This window comes from Numenius arquata, chromosome 6, assembly GCF_964106895.1.
Source record: "Numenius arquata chromosome 6, bNumArq3.hap1.1, whole genome shotgun sequence".
Classification (NCBI taxonomy): domain Eukaryota; kingdom Metazoa; phylum Chordata; class Aves; order Charadriiformes; family Scolopacidae; genus Numenius; species Numenius arquata.
The window spans coordinates 49,415,153-49,434,234 of record NC_133581.1 but is presented as its reverse complement, the minus strand read 5'-3'; the positions used below and the strand labels follow the sequence as shown (position 1 = coordinate 49,434,234).

At 38.5% G+C, this 19,082-nt stretch overlaps 1 protein-coding gene across 2 annotated transcripts; it reads left to right on the top strand.

Moving 5' to 3' along the window:
- Nucleotides 1–380: 380 nt before the first annotated feature.
- FAM98B (family with sequence similarity 98 member B) lies at nucleotides 381–18,839 on the top strand. 2 transcript variants are annotated; one of them, XM_074149318.1, is made up of 8 exons: nucleotides 381–484; nucleotides 1,703–1,851; nucleotides 2,695–2,829; nucleotides 3,522–3,700; nucleotides 10,981–11,061; nucleotides 11,456–11,572; nucleotides 13,917–14,084; nucleotides 15,530–18,839. In XM_074149318.1, the coding sequence occupies exons 1-8, from the start codon at nucleotides 420–422 to the stop codon at nucleotides 15,884–15,886; spliced, it is 1,251 nt and encodes a 416-aa protein (XP_074005419.1). In that variant the 5' UTR covers nucleotides 381–419; the 3' UTR covers nucleotides 15,887–18,839. The 2 variants fall into 2 exon arrangements, with proteins under 2 accessions (XP_074005419.1, XP_074005420.1); XM_074149319.1 differs by having other exon boundaries at nucleotides 420–484; nucleotides 2,704–2,829; nucleotides 15,530–18,830.
- The last annotated feature ends 243 nt before the right edge of the window (nucleotides 18,840–19,082 follow it).

Genomic DNA, 19,082 nt, shown 5'->3' with positions numbered 1-19,082 from the left:
GGGCACACTGCTGGCTCATGTTCAACCAGCTGTCGACCAACACCCCCAGGTCTTTTTTCCACCAGGCGGCTTTCCAGCCACTCTTCCCCAAGCCTGTATTGCTGCATGGGGTTGTTGTGACCCAACTGCAGGACCCGGCACTTGGCCTTGTTGAACCTCATACCATTGGCCTCGGCCCATCGATCCCGCCTGTCCATGTCCCTCTGTAGAGCCATCTTCAGCCGTGTGCGCCTGGGTGGCACCGGGCATCTCCGCAGCCCCTCCGAGCAGTCGCCGGGAAAGGGGGCGGGAGCGGCCCGGTCCCCACCGCCGTGCCCGGGGCCTGCGGCGGCGGAACGCAGCGGCGGGCGCAGGTTGCGGAGGGCCGGTTTGAGGAGGGCACAGCGGCGCGGCGGCCGGCGAGGAGCCGGGGTGCCGGCATGAGGGAGCTGGCGCCCGGACCGAAGATGGAGTGCGACATCTTGGACGCGCTGGAGGCCTTGGGGTAATCGCGGAGCAGCAGCGGCCGCTCCCCCTTGGCGGAGCGAGGGGCCGAGGGGAGCCCGCCGCCGCGCTACACGGCCCTGCGGGGAGAGGGGCCCCTTCGCCGCGGGCGGGAGGCCGGGCCGGAGGCGGGGGCCGAGGGGAGCGGAGTGCGGCGCCGTGGGGGCGGCGGAGGGACCGGCCCCGCGTTCCGGCGGGTGCCGGAGGAGGCCCGGTGGCAGCCGGGGCTGGGCCTCTTGCCTTGCCTGGGGAGCGGGATCACGGCGGCGGCCTTGGGCTTGCCCCGGTAGTAATGGGGGGAAGACGAAAGAAGCGCGGCCGCGTGGGCGTTTCTTGGGGTACAGCGAGCTGAAGGAGGCTGAGGGGAGACTTTATTGCTCTCTACGACTACCTGAAAGGAGGTTTTAGAGGTGGGGGTCGGTCTCTTCTCCCAAGTAACAAACGATAGGACAAGAGAAACGGGCTCGAGTTGTACCAGGGGAGGTTTAGATTGGATATTAGGAGAAATTTCTGCACCAAAAGGGTTCTCAAACAGGCTGCCCAGGGAAGTGGTTGAATCACCATCCCTGGAGGTATTTAAAAGATGGGTAGCCGTGGTGCTGAGGGACATGGTTTAGTGGTGGTTTTGTCAGTGTTAGGTTGGTGGTTGGAATCGATGATCTTAAGGGTCCCTTCCAACCTAGACAGTTCTGTGATTCTATGATTCTATTCTATGAAAAGTGGCAGTGTTTGGCCATACTGGGGGGGCTGGCTGCGTAGCCCAATTGTGGGGCCTCTGGGTCTGGCGCTGGCTGGGCTGCCCAGAGCAGCAGCAGAGCAGAAACAGTGTAAAATTTAGTTTAATTCTCAGTTATCTTATCACCAGTACTGTAGAGCAGTGAGTTGATAATGTTGGGAGGAAATTAGTTTGACTAAATGCTTGGTTTAATACTTGAATTCTTGTCTGTTTGGCATGTATTGAGACTTGAGACTCCTGTTTTCACATACACGTGATGTGTGAAAATCTCCACCTCCTATTTTCTGACAAATCATTTTATCAATTACCACTCATTTTTTAGCGTGTTTAAAAAAAGTCTGAGTTATTCCTTGATGAAAGTAACTTACAAAGATTAATTTCTTTCAGTGTAGTTACTAACCAGCTTATAGTAAAATGATTCTAAAATGTGTATATTTTATTTTACTTACTTGCTTCCTATCGGTAATGTTTATCTCTGTGAAGGTACACAGGTCCCCTGTTGGAGGAGGAAGCCCTGAACAAAGCAGCAGAAAATGGATTGTCTTCACCAGAATTTTTTGAGCTTTGTGTTTGGTTAGGTTCCCAAATAAAGTCACTTTGTAATATGGAAGAAAGCATCACTTCAGCAGATGGTATATGAATGTTAATTTATTAAAGCAATTTAATATTTGTTCGGTGATTTTAGACGCAGATTGTTCAGCTAATAGTGAAAATATAGTGTTGAACTTTAGCAGATAGCTGAAAGGTAGCCAAACTGAGGCTGATAATTTGCATGTATGTGGCTCTTAGATTAAGGTCTTGTGAAGATTCTTTCAAAGGAAAAAAAAAAAAAAAGGTGGAGTTTGGGTTTTTTTATCTCTACATAAATATTAAAAAACCATACATACATCCTATGACTGGTTCTTACACATAATCGTATTTTTATGGCTTAAGTTTCAGTGCCTGGTATTTTCAGCTAGTTGCTCCAGTGCAGTGTTCCATTCAGCACTGTGTGTAGATACGTGAGTTGGTTGTTTACGCTATGTGATTCCTCTCAGGCAGCAGAACTTGGATGATATTTTATATTGCTTATGTTTTCACAAAAAAGTAGTAAAACTAAAACCAACCACTGAAAATAATGGACTCATGACTCCTGTAACTTGTTAATCAGAAAATTAGTTACAATGATACATTTTTTTGTGACATAAGCTGTTCACTTCCTAGTGATGTTCATTTGCATTCATGTCTTCAAAGACTGCTATAGCATCACCTTCTCATTCAAAGCATGAGTACAGTATTGCTGTAGATATTAAAGGCTTGTCTGCTTGTATGTAGGACTTCTTAAAGAAGAAGGAAAATGTTACTAGGGTGGAAGGTGGTAAACCTTTGTTTGGGCTATTGAAACCTGCAATTTAAATGTGTATGTTAAGAACATTAGATTACAGTTTGATGTTTCTGTAAGAAGCCATTAGCTTTGCATTTCTTTATTCCCATAGGTGGTAAAGATATAGAGAGCTTGCAGCTTGAGATTAGTGGCTTTCTGAGAGAAATGGCTTGTCCGTATTCATCACTTATATCTGGAGACATCAAGGACAGATTAAGAGAGAAAGAAGATTGTCTTAAACTCCTCTGTAAGTTATAACCATTTTTCCCATTTATAATACAGTATTTTACATACATGCTCTATTGTTGTTGTACAATTTATATTAAATAGTTCTTTATTTAAATATATGTGTACAATCATTGCAGCCTAGCTCAGCACGCGTCGGCTCACTTGTGTGGAAGTGGAAAATAGAAAACTATTTTAGTAGAAACTAAAATTTCTTTGTGAAGTATGGTTCAATCTACTGCGGCCTCCCAGTCCCTCTCTTGATCCAGTTCCAGTTCAGCTGAAACTGAGACCTTGCTTCCCATGTTTCTGAGAGGTTTCTGGGCAGCTTAAAAGAAAATGCTATGTGATTTGAAGGTGCTGAAAGCAGGATTGAGAGAAGCAAAGTCTAGGTTTAAGCTCGACTTGAACAAAGGAGTAGCAGCAGGAACCAGCGTGATAATACGAAACTAGCCAAGGAACTAGAGGCCTGGTGGCAGAAGTGGGTTAAGCAGTTAAATACGATACATAGACTGAAGGTAGGAAGTCAGGTGAGAGTTAGTTCAGGTGAAGAATGGGAAACTGATACTGACCTGTCCAGGCCAGAACTGAGAAACAGTCTCCCTTTTATCATGGTCTTATTATAAATACGTATATTGTGTTTGTATATGAGAATGTGGACGCAGAAATATACACGTGTCTCTAAATCTACAATTATGACACTTTTCTCTCCAGTATTTCTAAGTACAGAACTTCAGGCGTTAAAGATACTGCAGAGCAAAAAAATTAAAGGCTCTCATTTGGAAAAGCACAATGAAGTTTATCAGGAAGTGCAAGCTATTTGCGATGTGCTGGGCCTGCCCAACTCCTCATCTTCTGATATTCCTCTCTCGTTAACCAATGTGGAACAAAAGGTATGGGCTTTTATGTGTTCTCTCTATTGTTAAACTATAAGCATTATCTCTGTAAGCATTCATCTTGCAGTGAAGGGCCCAACAGTCTAATCCATAGAAGCCCTATCTGACAAGTGCAAAGGAGTTTTTATTCTGAAAGCCAGCTTAGTGTTTAAGTTAAACAGTTTTAGTTACAAGGTGAAGTATTTCAGCATTTCCCTGAGGATGCAACGTACCTGATGAGGCATACTTTAAGGTATGAGTTGAAGTGTTTGCTGGTTACCCATTCAAATGTGCGGAAGCAAGCAGAAGAATTTGGGTAATAACTGATTGCGCGTTGACGTACCTGTCGTCATTTCTGGGATCTATTTAAATTTAATATCCAAAACTTAAATTTTTGCTTTTTAGTTTATGAATTTCTTAATTGCAAGTATTGATTTGTTAGCGCCATTTCCCTAGTTGTAGAAAAGGGTGAAAATGTCTGAATTACCAATAGGCAGTGAATAAGCCAACTTTAAGCTTAAACAACAGGATAGTTCTTTCGGTTGTGTCCCATCCATTTCTAACTCGTTTCACTGATGTGATCCTTAATTGACTTCCTCACTGCAGAATGTAAATAGGCTCTTGGAGTGGAATTAATCTTCTCTATCAGGCAGCTAAAAGTTTTGATCTTTATTTCTCCGTAGTATTTGGGGAGAGAATGGGAGACTGATGCCCTTTTAAGAACTATGGTTGGTACATGGAATGAATCTCCCTCTGCTGCCGAGTTTTTAATAATTTTACATGATTGTGCTTTTTTTCTTCCTCCTTCCCTTCTCATCGGCCAGCGGGCAGGTGAACATTCAGAGGTTTGGGAGAGAGGGCGTCTTATTTGTGTGGTTTTCTTACATCTATATGTCTTTAATGTGACAAGATAAAATCTTTAATAGATTCATTTATACAAAGCAGCATCCAGGTGATGGTGAAAATGCTTATTGATCTATTTAGTTCTAATAAAATCTTTATATCTAGTCTTTCCATTAAACATTCTTGAAAGGATGAAGAAACAATTCTAGCACTGTTTTCTGAGGATTAAAATGTTAGAGTTTTAGCTAACTGATTGAAATGTGCCTAGTGCTGTTGGTCTCTCTGTGAGTGTTAGCTGTGTTGCATCCACATAGGTTTGTGGGCTGCAGCCATGGGAAGTGGCCTTCTTCCTTGCTCTGCTTCTGCAATTGCAAGACAGCAAGACCAGACCTGGTGGCCCTGGTCCTTCATACACACATAGAGAGTCTAGAAAGTTTTCTTTGAATCATTAGACTCCTGGTATCATAGAATCATAGAATCATCTAGGTTGGAAGAGACCCTTGGGATCATCGAGTCCAACCATCTACCCTACTCTACAAAGTTCTCCCCTATACCATATCCCCCAACACCACATCTAAACGGTTCTTAAACACATCCAGGGATGGTGACTCAACCACCTCTCTGGGTAGCCTATTCCAATGCCCGACCACTCGTTCTGTGAAGAATTCTTTCATCTTTTGTAAGGTCCAAGATTTCCTTTCAGATAGGATCTCGGGCTTGAATTGGTGTGTAGGGTGTTACTGTTACAGTTTATGTAAACTGTTACATTTTCATAAGAATTAAAATGAGCAAAATCTTTAAAGCGTGTTTTGTTTTGTTTTAAATAGTAATACTGCCTGGGCTTTTTTGCGATAGTTTCAGGTCTGTCAGTTCTACAGTGGTTATACCACTTGTACTCACTTCAGTGTGAAGAAGGGTGGCAAAACTAGTTTGTTCATCTTCTGAGTATCCAAATTAATAGTGTTATTTGTGCTTTGCATGTTTCATCCCTTACAAACAAAGGATTTTTTCTGCTACCTCTTAGGAGATTTTGTAGAATTTCTACTGTATATTTCCTTGTTCTTTAACCCTCACTTTAATATAGGGCAGGTTCAGAGTTACTTTGATACAGTGCAGAGTTGGACACCTACGTTTGTAGATGTAGCTGTGTTAGAACAGTGATACCATAAATTAGAATTAATTTGCTGTATAAAAATTTTTTTCAGTCCCATTTGTTACCCTTTTTTTAGATTCTCACAAAAATTCACTGGAAATGATCAGTTTCTTTTTCCAAATATTTTGTTGCTTCTGATTTAGTTAGGTTCTGTGTAAAATTGCACTGTTGATTTGTAGTGTTATACTGTATCATTTATAATAGAAACTTACATACTAATCCAGTATTTTTATTGAATTTGCAAATGTATCTGCAGCATTTAAACATGTCCACTCTTTGTCTAGCATCTTCAGCATTGTCAGTAGCTGTGGGAATAGTTCTGAGAATAGTTTGGCTGTGCAGCAGCAATCTACCAAAGGGACAGATCACACTTTGTATTTTGGTATGGAACATTAGAACATTGATTGTTTTTAATAATTTGTCGGTTTATTTGGAAGAGTAGTATAAGATCAGGATTGCTTTCTTCGTTCAAACTATGAGTTTTATAGTAGCTCAAACTTTGAATGTGCAGTCATAGGAAGTACCTTTTAAATTTGCATCTCCTGTAATAAACTGGGGTAGTCGTTTTCAACATACATTAAGAAAATGTGAGAAATGAATTGACAGTATTACAGCCTCCTACCACTAAATACATTTTATTTTATTTAATAGCACTGAAAACTAATAGTAATTTTTAGATCTTTTTTTAGGATGCTGTTCCCTTTTAAAGTATATTTACAAAGGGTAACTCAGGGAGGCATTCTGAAATTTAGCACCAAAAGCCCCATAAATTCTAAATGAACATTGATGAAAGATTCAGAAAAGTTTATGCTGGTGTTCTGCTCTGTAATTCATGCTCATATCTGGCTTTTTTCCAGTCAAGATAATATGAATTTCACACCTAATTACAAAGTTCAGCCTGGAGAAGAGAAGGCTCCGGGGAGACCTTATAGCAGCCTTCCAGCATTTGAAGGGGGCCTACAAGAAAGCTGGAGAGGGACTTTTTAGCAGGGTCTGTAGTGGTAGGACAGGGCGCAATGGCTTCAAACTGGAAGAGGGAAGATTTAGATTAGATATTAGAAAAAGATTCTTTCCTGTGAGAGTGGTGAGATACTAGCCCAGGTTGCCCAGAGAAGCTGTGGATGCCCCGTCCCTGGAGGTGTTGAAGGACAGGTTGGACAGGGCTTTGAGCAACCTGGTCTAGTGGGAGGTGCCCCTGCCCATGGCAGAGGGGTTGGAACTAGATGATCTTTAAGGTCGCTTCCAACCAAAACCATTCTATTCCATTCTATTCTATTCTAAAATGACATTCTAATACTGTTTATTTGAAAGACTTCTTAATACAATGTTATTCAAAAGACTTATAATTTTTTTTTCCTGCATTATTTGTTTTCTAATATGTGAAAAGTAGTCCCCTAATAGTAGAGAATGAAAAGAAACTATAAGGGGTTACCAAAGAAATTAAATCAAAACTAAGCTAAAATAACATTTAAGTGAAATATGAAAATAATATCTCTAAAAATATTTGGGAATACTTCCTAGAAGTTATTCATATTTAAGTTAGTGTGTTGCTTCTAACTGTTAGTGTTTAATAATTTTGCAGACATAATGGTGCCTGTCCATTAAGTACCAATGTAGTTGCAAGGAACAAGATGAAAGAGGTTGTTCTTTTCATAGGCATAAAGGTCAAACAAAAACGTCTTTGAAGTCATATAAATGTGGAAATTAAAATGATCTCCAGGTAAATGGAAGAGAGACAGAGGATGGGTGAGGATGGGTTAAAAATATTTTGTGCATAAAGTTTTAGGTGATCTTTCTGCAATTGTAAAGTATACCGTATGACTAATTAAAACAAAGTTCCTTCCTTAAAGTGTTGATAGTTTAACTTAAATTAATAAAATGACACCTCTCTCCAAGTCAGTTTTTTTCAAAATTTCAGAAACCCTGGAGGTGCCTGCATGTGTGATGTTTATCTGTGCAAATGGTGTTAAGCATAAAAATTAGTGGTCTATTTTGATAGAGGGTAAAGATAATTAATAAATATATGAAATGTGGTAGTGAAATGTGAGCTAAGATTTTTTTTTAAAGGAGACTTATAAAACAGATGAGAAATGGTATGTTCAATACATAAAGATATGCTTTATTTGATAAAAATAGAATAACTGTATATTTTTATACAGCAGATTTTGAAGTCAGTATTTTTGTCTCAAATCTAATAACTGATTTGGTTTTGAACTATTTTTAGTGGGCGTGTGAACTTCCAAAGCAATCCCATGAATACTTAATGTTACCAAGGTCATTGATTACACAATATGTTGAATAGACAAATATATTCATCTCTATCTAGCTTTTAACTAATTGCTTCTTACAGCTGAGTGTGTGAGAACTTTAGGATGATTTGGCTGTTACGATTTGTTTTACATCTCTACGAGTATATTTTCACTGCTCTTTTATCCAAGCACTGCTTTTGGTATTGTTCCCACTTACACATACAGACTTCTTTCTGGATTGTGGTGGCAGGTTTTTTTTTAAATTCCGATTTATCCTTCTTAATCTAGGGCAACTGTTGTGTTCAGGATTGGAGGTTATAGTGTAGATTCTCACAGAGAGGTGTATGTCAAAGCTCTTGTGCTCATAGCCCTGTCATCCATCGGGATTGGACGATGTATTGTGCTGCTGTGAGGCAGCTCAGCTTGTTTCACCGGTGTGGTTGCAGGGTATGCCCTCGGACCCCTGCTGTGGCAGTGAGGGAGTAAAGTGGAGATACAGTACTCTGGGTATGACTTCACGGTGTGTCACAAACATGAACGTAGACCAGTTCATCAGTGAAAAGATTCCTCCTTAAATGTTACTTGATTAATAAACCTGTCACTGGATAAAATTACATAGGTATTCTCTTTAACTTGGAAAGAAGAGGTTGCGGAAGTCTGGGGGCAGTTTCCTAGTCAATAAAGGATTGTTTCATTTAGGTGCTCCTGTTTCTTCTAGTTCTGATTTTCACTGATTCTCTTCCGTAACTGTTCTCTCTAAACTTCCTTTCATTTTTTAGTCTATGGAAATCAGGAGTTATGCAGTGCTGGGTTAGGTCTTTTAATTGTGATCGACTTATCATGGCAGAATGAATGGCTTTTATACGTGGAGTCCAGTGTTGTATTTATCTCTTAACTGCACTTGCAGCTGCAAACTTGCAATAGTTTTAATCTCTAGGTAATATTCAGCATCACTGATTGCCACATTTTCTTTCAGTCTGTAGCTATAAATTACATTGAGGATTTGTTTTGGTTTTGTTGTGTTGTTTTTTTTTCCACAGCCAATCTCATTTTTATAGACTCTTTTCCTTTCAGCTCACTAGAACCTTTGAGGTTGTATTTCTGACCTTGATGGTATATGGATGGACACCTCTTGCTTAACAGAATTTTTAATTCATCTGTTCTTTATTCCTCCTTCTATACTAATTACTGATTTCTTCATCTCTTTCTGTCACGCTGATCTTATTATATTGTTGATTATTAACTTTAGTTTCTGATTCTTCAGACATCTGTTTGAATTCAAGCATAGTTTGTGCTTAGGTACATTTGAATTTTGAAGTAGATTATGAGAGGCATCATATACATGCTTCACTAAAATCAAAACAAGTTGGCTACATTTAGAAGACAGACAAATCAGACAACCCTGGAGGGCTTTTTGTAAAGTAAAGAAAGGTTGCAAAGAAGCAAGAATTATCGGAGAAAGAGGAATGTAGGGATCAATAGGGTACATGGGACTGAACTTCACGCCTTATTGTGACCTCTTTTTTGGTATGGATGGAGTATAATAGCAGAGAATATTACGGTAACCAGATGGCTACTTTTCAGACTGTCTTTTCTGCTCGAGTCAAAACACTTTTCCCATAATTTGCTCACTGCACAATAATTTTTATTTTAGACTTTTTCTAAAATCTAAAGGGGGGGTATTGTGTTTTTAACTTGCCACAGTGCTGCCCAAAGGTGATGTAAAAAGAACAAAATCTATACTTTGGTTTTCACACAGAATTCTAGATCAGATTCTTTCCTTGGTATATGCAAAAAAAAAAAGAAAAGGGGATAATTACTAAAACCATGAAATATGAGAATTGATTCATCAAGTATTCCTTTTCAAGTAGCTTTCTTTAATCAATTAACTAGGTGCTCTAGAACTGGATTTCTGTTTCTTAGAGGTTTTTTTTCATAGTGATCAATGGAGATATTTCCATAATATGTAGAGCGCAAAGCTCTGACAAGATGCGCTAAGATAATACTGGAAGAGTGGGCTATGAACTATACCTTCATGATAAATTTAATGTAAATGCCTGTGTGCCTATGTGAAGTCATAATCCTTGCAAATGCGTCTAATGGCTGTCCTCAGCTACAGCTTTTACTGTAGACCATGAACTACCTTAGTCCTTCCTTGCGATGTGTAAAAGAAAATTAACTCCAGTTTTACTTGGTTCCCCATAATTATTTACAAAAGCAAATGAAGATGTAGTTCTTCTCCCCATCAGACGTTGTGCAGAACTTGCAGGATCAATAATATGCACGCAGTCTGCTCCAGCGGAAAAATCAGTTGGCCGAGGTTATATACGATGTTGTGGGCATTGATGGTAATGGTTTCTGAGGAGCTGCAGCAAAGGAATTTTCTTCAAGAAGAGAAGGTAGAGGTTCCTTGTAAAGAGAGAGGAGAATGCAGTGGAGTTTGGAAGGCAGAAAGAGAGAGCGTACTTCATCCCTGGTTATGAAGGGCAAAAACTAATGGAAGAATTGCAATCAAGGCTGATTTGGAGCGACTGCAGGAGTCTTACACGTAATGTTCAATGGAACCAATTGTAGGATTAGAAGAAAATTAGTGAGAGAGAATGACAGCAAATCTATCATATCTCCTGCCTTTCACTCATCACCAGACTTTTGTAGCCAAGTCTGCATTTGGCAACAGAACTAGCTTCCAGTTGTTACAACAATTGTAGTTACAACACTTAGTAATAAGTAAAATGAGTGAAATATCTAGTCCTACTGCCTATATGCACTTGACAAATTTGCCATATAGATGTTGTTCTGTTATAATTGGGAGGGGAAGTGGTGTGCCATAAAATATTTTTGTATAGAGGTTGGTCATGTAGTGAAAGTATTCAGGAAATCTTCTTTTTGTAATGGATGATAAGCCAGAAGATGCATATTTGGTTTTATGAATCTGCTAAAACAAACGTGCTACGTTTGATCTTATGAGTAGCAAATTGTGATTGCAGCAAATTATGCCAAAATTAATGTAAATATCATTTGTGTTCTGAGGTGAAGTATGTGTTTCGTTTCAGATAAAGGACGTTCTCTCAAAAGTTCAGAATAACCATGTGGGGAAATCACTGCTAACACAACCTCTGAATTCTGACCAAGTGGTAAAAAAAGTCTCTCAATTTCTTTTCTGTATTTAACAGGATGGTGAAAATTAATGCATATGGCTTCATCTAACTTTGTCCATTTTACAGTCACTGTTCTATTGCTAAGTATTAATACTAAAATTCGGTTGTTAAATATTAACGATGCTAATCACGTACTTCCAGAATTAATGTTGTAAAACAGACTTTGTGTTGATTCATCCACTGATTAACTTGCAAAATATTTTGTATATACATACTACTGTAGCACTACACAGATGCATCCCTAATTTTTTGTAGTTTATAGTGATCACCTGGGGATAGATATTTTAGGTGCTGAGTGGGGTTAACTTTAAATTGACTTCTATAACTTAATAGATCTGAATTTTTGGATTTTTTTATTGTAACGCTGCAGGAAAGATTGGAAAAAATCAATGATGCTCTTCGCAGTGAGTATGAGTGTCGCCGACGTATGTTAATGAAGAGGCTGGATGTGACAGTACAGTCTTTTGGCTGGTCTGATAGAGCAAAGGTAAGCTTGCTGTATTTTTTGCTTCCTGTAGGTGGGAGTCTGCTACAATTCCCCAGGTCTTCCTACTGAATATACATACCATGTAAATCCACTTCTGTTACTGTTGCCTTCTTTTCAACCAGTTTCTCCTCTCGGGATGTAACATCCAAGTCCGAGATACTGAGGAAGGGGAAGTATTTGATCAGATGGCACAGTCCATCCTTTGTGACTGTTTATATCTTCACAATTATAAATCCTAGTGTCATCTGGGGTTTCTCACTTTAGTAAGGTTACATCTCCCGTTTTTCTTTCCTGTATCCACCCCCTCAATCAAGTAAACAAGGAAGGAACCTCAGCATTTCTCATGCAGATGCAAGAGGAAGGCAAAGTCTGTGCCTTAACTAGATAGATGGGGTGCAAAGAGTGACTGCCCATAAAACAGTGAGATTAAAGTGACTGCTACTTGTCTTGGATTCAAAGCTACTGAATAAACAGACGATCTGTTGAATGGGGTATGTGAATAGCAGCTTGTATGAGAAAAGCACACAATTACTTGTAATCTTTCAAGTGGCTAAAAATTCCAAGCCACTCCTGGATTTTCTCTGCTGGTACCATTTTAATTGTGATCATTTGAACTATTTCCTAGCACTCTGTATATGAAAAAATAATCATGATTTAACCAATCTGATATGTCTGAGCTAGAAATATATGTTGTTTCTATCCAAAAGAGTAGGGAGATAAGGTACAAAAAGTTTGTAATTCAATGAATGTACATGTGGGAAGCTGGAGGCAGAAGTTTTTGCTCATGAGATGCAAAATCAACTTCCCTTCCAAAGGTTTGTGTAGAAAGCTTAAGATGGATAAGTCTTAAAACTTCGAAAACTTACTGAAAGTGTGGATTGTTACAAGCCTTTCTGGTGTCACAGTTCGTGATTAACAAGTGCAGACAGAATCAGTTTCATGAATCTCATTAAGTATAACTGGAAGACATGAGTCTGGATGCTGCTGGAATGGCCATCCTTTGGAATAGCTCACTATTTAATTTCTCTAGGGGCTGTGAAAGCTTTTATGCTGCAAGAAAGGAAAAGGAGCTCAAAAGAAAATTTAGCTCACAGAAGGCAGGAGATGTCCCTATGTGTATAACTTCCTTATAGCTCTACCAATACAACTATATATTTTCAAATTTAAAGTATACTTCTAAAATGTAGTTGATGTTAACTGATGACTTACTTAAAGAAACTAAAATTTTAAGTCACTTGATATTATTCCATTCAAACAACGTGAAAAACGATGAATACACTTTCACAATAGAACAATAGTTAAAAGAGATTTTTAGTGATGATAAAGTAGTAAGGTGATTCATTTTCATGTCTTATAAAGACTGTTGCTGTGAAATAGTATGCAGTTACAGAAATAACCAGGCTACATGTCAATTCAAAATTACTTATGATTTTTAATCTTTTTTTCCTTATTTCTCTTGTAGAAATATTTGTTTATAACTTCTCCAAGAAGGTTTTGGGGATTGAAAATGATTTGGCATTGATACAATTTAGATTATTTTTTTTTTAAGCCAAGAGGCAAATTGTTGTCCATTTTTTAATTTATTTGTTAGCTTGACTCTTTTTCCCGCCATTGAATAGGTACTGATACCTTTCTCTGCTTTTGATGGTGTGGCATTTTTTGTGGATTTTTTTTTTTTTCAACTTGTTCAGTCCCCAGGAGGGGTAAGTTTGCAGAGTGAAGTGGATCCATAAATGGTGTAGTAGTTACCTTGCAAAACAGTCGTGTAAAGGAACAGCACCCCTTGTCTGGTCCATCCAAGATTGAATATTTTTTTGCTCTGAAGATAATTCTAGATTTTCCCAGAAAGTGCATTTATTTTTCTTTTTTGTCAAACAAATAAAAATCTTATTTTCTCCCCTTCTCGGTCTCAATTTTTCATGGCTTGCAGAAGTGTTTTCCTGCATTGATACATTTTTTTTTTTTTTTTTTTTTCCACAATTTGACCTTACTTTGAAGCTGCCCTGTTTTCGTCATGTAGAAGTGGTCTGTTAAATATGGCTACATAAAGCTCTTGAGAGTGGACTCCTAAATTTTAGTCTTTAGATACATTGGAAAACATAAAAGAATCTGTTTGATGCTAGTGGATAGGAGGGTTTATTTTGTACCGGTGCTAAGTTTTAGTATCAATTAAATATAATCAGCAACACTTTTTCGTACAATAACTCCATCAGTATGAAGAGAATTGGTAACAACTGGCACTATATTTAGTAAGATAACCTAGATTTTCAGACATTGTGTTTTACAGTAAGTGTGTTTGTGTTTTATGCCTAGCAAGTAAGTTGTGTTTGATTTTATCATTTAGGTAAAAACAGATGACATAGCACGAATCTATCAGCCCAAGCGCTATGCATTATCTCCAAAGTCAACTATTACATTAGCTCACCTTCTTGCTGCTCGAGAAGATTTATCAAAGATCATAAGAACAAGTAGTGGATCAACACGGGAAAATACAGTCTGTGCAATCAACAAGGTAAACTTTTTCTTTCTGGGATGTGGTAAAAAGACATGGGAGTTTACAGACCTATCAAAAGTAATTCTGGAATTATACTTTTTGCTTAATACTTTCATTTCTTTTTGCAAGGTACTTGGTGCTTTAAGAAAGGAAAGTTTGCAGCATTCCAGTAAACATTGCAGCAACTTCTTTTTTATCTTATTACACAGTCAGTCATGCAACAGGGTGAAACAGTAGTGTAGATGTGTGACATCTTGAGTTCAGTGGAACTGCACACCTCAAGTTAAGGGTACATGTAAGTGTTTCTGCTATCAGTTTCTGGGCTGCCTGTTGCCAGGATTATGTTGTTCAGTTCATAAACCAGCATCTTAAGTTTATCAGTATATTATAAACCACAAAAGTTTCTGTGGACGTGTCATTTTGCTGCAAAGTAAAATTACTTGGTTTGGCTACGCTAATAAATCAACATTGTACTGCTTTCTTGTGTATGAAAAGAACTGAAGCTTGTGAGTAATGACACTAGTTTCACCATTCAAATGGTGACTAAGCCTGTTTTTATTAATCCTTTATTTACAGATTTTTCTAGAGTTTTGTGCTTCATTTAGATACCTTTTAATATGTTTTGATCCCAAATATTCTGAAATTTCCTAGTTATTGTAGGATCTCAGAGAAAGTTTTGGTTTTTTGTTTTTTTTTTTTTGTCTTGAGAGGACTTTATTTGAGTGCCAGGGACTGACCAGAGTATGTTAACATTCATCACACTGGGATTTTAGGAAATACGAAAATAACAACAGAAGACCTACTTGGATACCTCTTTGTTATTCAACTTAATGTTTTGTGTAACTTTGTCCAGTACAGTGTCCCTTTTTCTACACTGAGTAATACCCATCAAAGTCAAGGTCCCTTTATTTTTCTTTTCTTGAAAGTGTTACTGCAGCATGTTATGTATTTTGTCCGTTCCCGCTCTCTACCAAGCGTCAGTAGTTTCTAATCTAAGGCAAACTGGTGTTCCTTTTAGACTTGCACATCAGTTTGCCAGTTTATGGGTTTTTCCAGCTGATTGGGTAGGAACTTGAACTTTGAAATTTAAGTAGAAGAGCTGCACTGTAAGGAAGCTTTTCTATATGAATATGTATTTATATATTCATATATATTGCTTATTGTAATACTAATACTTTACATGTGTGTAGTTTTCTTCATGAAGATTTCACAAAAGTAATATAAGCTAGCTAGCTGCAGTTATTTCTGTTTTGCAGGTAGAAAATGGGGTCACTTTCAGAGTTCTGTTGTGTTGTGGCAAGTTACAAGGACAGGAGATAGGAATTCTGCTGTCAAGCTCCACACTGAGGGGACAATATTTCCTGTAAAGAGCAGGCAGCATTTTGTCCATAGGAGAAGAACCCTGTGTCCCTTCAAGTTATTACTATTTTTTAAAACTAAAAATGATGTATTTTTCCATATAGGTTCTGATGGGGAGAGTACCTGACCGCGGAGGCAGACCAACAGAGATTGAGCCACCTCCTCCTGAAATGCCTCCTTGGCAAAAAAGACAAGACGGTGGTGGAAGAGGTGGCTGGGGAGGTGGTGGTGGTGGTGGAAGGGGTAACTGGGGAGGTGGAGGGGGTAGAGGAGGAGGAGGTGGTGGTGGTTTTGGAGGTGGGGGATTCAGAGGTGGTGGAAGGGGTGGAGGTGGCTTCCAAGGTGGAGGTGGCTTCCAAGGTGGAGGTGGCTTCCAAGGTGGCAGGGGAGGTTATGGTGGCAGGGGTGGCTATGGTGATCCATATGGTGGAAGAGGAGGGGGAGGATACCGAAGATACTAAAATACTGTAAATATTAGCAGAGTAACTGGCAAAATATAGTGGTGGTGTTTACTGGTATCAGGAATTTAGATACGTTAACTTGGGTTTAGGTTAGAATTAAGTATGATCATATGAATCGTTGCATTAGACCAACTGATGTTGTCATTGAATTCTTTTAGTTAACTGAACAGAACTTTTATACTAAAATGTGACGATTAAAGTCCTTGTTTTTCGTATTGCTCATATGGTGTTTTTTAAGATGTCATTTTATTTAAAATAAGAAACCTCAGAAAACTGAATAAAACCCTTTCTAAACAAACAAAAAATATTATTTAATGTTTAGGCCTCTCTAATTATTGCATGTTGCACGTCCACTCCCCTGCTCCAAAATGCTGTGTAGAAAAACCAAAATAGACCTAAGAACCATATGCAAACACTTTTAAAAGACTATAGAATGCTGCTTTCAGGCTTTTTCTCTTTATCTAGTTTTCATGTGGGACATGTAAACGAATTTTAATGTCAGATGTTAAAATCCTTAAGGCTTTGGTCAAAATTATTGTATTAGGTTTCTCACTCTTCCAGAAATTCACATAAAAGTAACATTCTGAATTAATACTCTACAGAAACTAATAAAGGTTGGTTTGTATTTTTATATCAGAGACTATTTTAAGGCCAGAACGTGTACCGTAAACTCAATCATGGTGAGTTTTGATAGTATCTATTTTCATTTTACCTGTTTTCCATCTTATTGGTGTTTCATAAAAATATTTTAAGATCAGATTGGGCAGGAAACGTCTGCAGCCATCGTGTCTGGTAAGAGTTCATTTATATATTCCTTCTGAATCAGCCTTGAGACATAAAGGTTGAATAAGCTGAGCTTCTTGAGAAAGAACATACCATTTCTTTTCTTTTTTGTCTCCCCTTCTCTCCACCGCTCATGCTCTCTGTTTGGGAATTGCTGACTGCTCAGCTGATAAGACATCTCATACAGTAGTTGCCCTTCCTCAGTGACTTCTCTCTCTTACTCTGCCAGCCAGTTGTTCTGCTCACCTGAAAGAAGCTCTGTCTTGATATGGTACTGAGGTGCCTTCTCCTTCACAGACAGGGTCACTCTAGAGGAAGGAGTTAGCTTTCATATAGTTATTCTGTAAATACATGTAGACAAGAATTAAATTTAGAGCTGTCAGTTAAAAATGACAGTTTCTACTGTCCAGCATCTTTTAGATCTCCTCCCCTGCTGTGAGGCCGTTCCTGAGTACAGAGGTGGGACAGGAAGATGATGCCCCAATGTATACTTATGGCAGTATTTATCAGGGTCAGGTTACTACAGATTCAGGGAGGCATCTGATAAATCTAGGGGTGTCTGATTGCATAGCACAGAAACCTTGAAGTACTTTAGTTGAGTATGTAGCTGTAGGCTTAGCAGCAGATTGAACTTTAGGATTTGATTTTGCTTTTATGTTCCACAGGTATGAGTTCTTTCTGCACAAATTTCCTGTTGGTGTCCATTTTTGGTATGCTTTAAAGATGTTATTTTATCTTCAGGAACATGTGCGTTGTGTCCTGTTTCATAGGCAGCTTTATGCATTAATGTAAAGCTCCTTCAAATTATTATCACTTTCAAAAGCCTGTGTCAGATTTTATCAATTAGCCATCACCAGCCTTTTCATTTGAAGTTTTAATCCAGATAAACTTCAGAAGTTTCGCTCCCGTTGTTTCCTCTCTGATCATAGTCTGCGTGAGAATGCTGCTTGAGATACAGCCTTGCCCGTACTTCAGGGTCCCGGCAGGCGCCTAATAAAAAAGGCCAGGAGCTTTCCTTACTTGAACATGTTCGTTTGGGTGTGAACTCTGGAAATAATGGCTTAACTTCACCCAACTATTAGCAGTATTTTGCCAAATTTTTCTACACTCCTTTCTGCCCAAAAGTGTTGTAAGCCTCTGCAGTCCTTATGGAGAGACCCTCGTGGGTCATGTGGGAGCGTAGTGCTGATTTTCATGCTTTTGAGCTTGATTTTTGCCTAATGCTCTGGAATAGCTCACAAATTGATGACACACCAAGTGAGACCTCTGGCCTTGGAGGTGAAGTGTCAGTCAACAAAGGAATGGAGAGAGTAGTTTTTAAGAACCAAAGCCTTAATAGTAAATTCAGTTTGCTCATCCCAATGTTATTTTTTTGCTACAAGTAATTTCCAAACAGCAGTCAAGCATTTTGCTTCACCAGGGAAATATGACAGGAAACTCAGATGGCTTAGCTGTGCAGAAAGGTTTCACCAGTCTTAAGATGCAAAGTTGCCCTGGTTTAGTTGAACTGTTGTAGCTGTGGCTGTGCCTTGGTGTTAGTACACTCAGCAGCGTATCCTGGTTGTAGCAGGCAGGACAGGTTCATAATGAAGGAAACCATCAAGTGAACCAGCTTTGTGCCCACATGGAATTCTAACAGTTAAATTACTTCACTAGCCTATTTCCGTTGTCTTTATGCAGATCATGTAAAAGATGGAAATTTAAATAGGTTGGGGATTTTGTTTTTTAATCTGGGCATTTCAGTTTTTCTTAAATAATTCCAAAATGTGAAGCCTGGAATGTGAAATTCCAAAATGTTGAAAACTGAAGTAAGCACCACCACATTTCATAGAGATACCTTTTTGTCCTCTGTTGTCAGAATGTATGCTTTTAATTTATCAAAAGATGCAATAATACCATGAAAAAAATTGAGTTAAACTTCTCAAATTTTGTATGTTTGTCTTGGGGAAAAAAAAAAAGGTATTTTCAAAAATTCTGTTGTAAGTAAAAGATTTTCATTTGTTTGTGAGCATTTTTGTGTTTATTCACGCTTAGTGAATGTCTACCTGAGTATTGTTTTGTTGGATCAAGAATTGAAAAATAGGTTGGGTTTTTTTCAGAGTGTGAGAGAGACACTTTTGTTAACAGCTGTAAACACTAAGGAATAAAGTACTGTATTTGAAGTTATTGCATCACTTGTGTAGTGTGATTGTAAGGAAGAATTCCTGCTGGTGATTTACAATAGTGATGAAACCTACTTTTTATGGTAATGAAAAATAACCGATATATTTTGACCAAAATGGAGAAAGCTGTAAATAACAATATAGGAAAATTTCAACAGACAAGGCTTGTCACAAATATATCGCTATTATATTGTCTGGGATTACTAAGGAATCTCAGTTAATTTTATCTTAGTGAAAAAAAAAAATACATA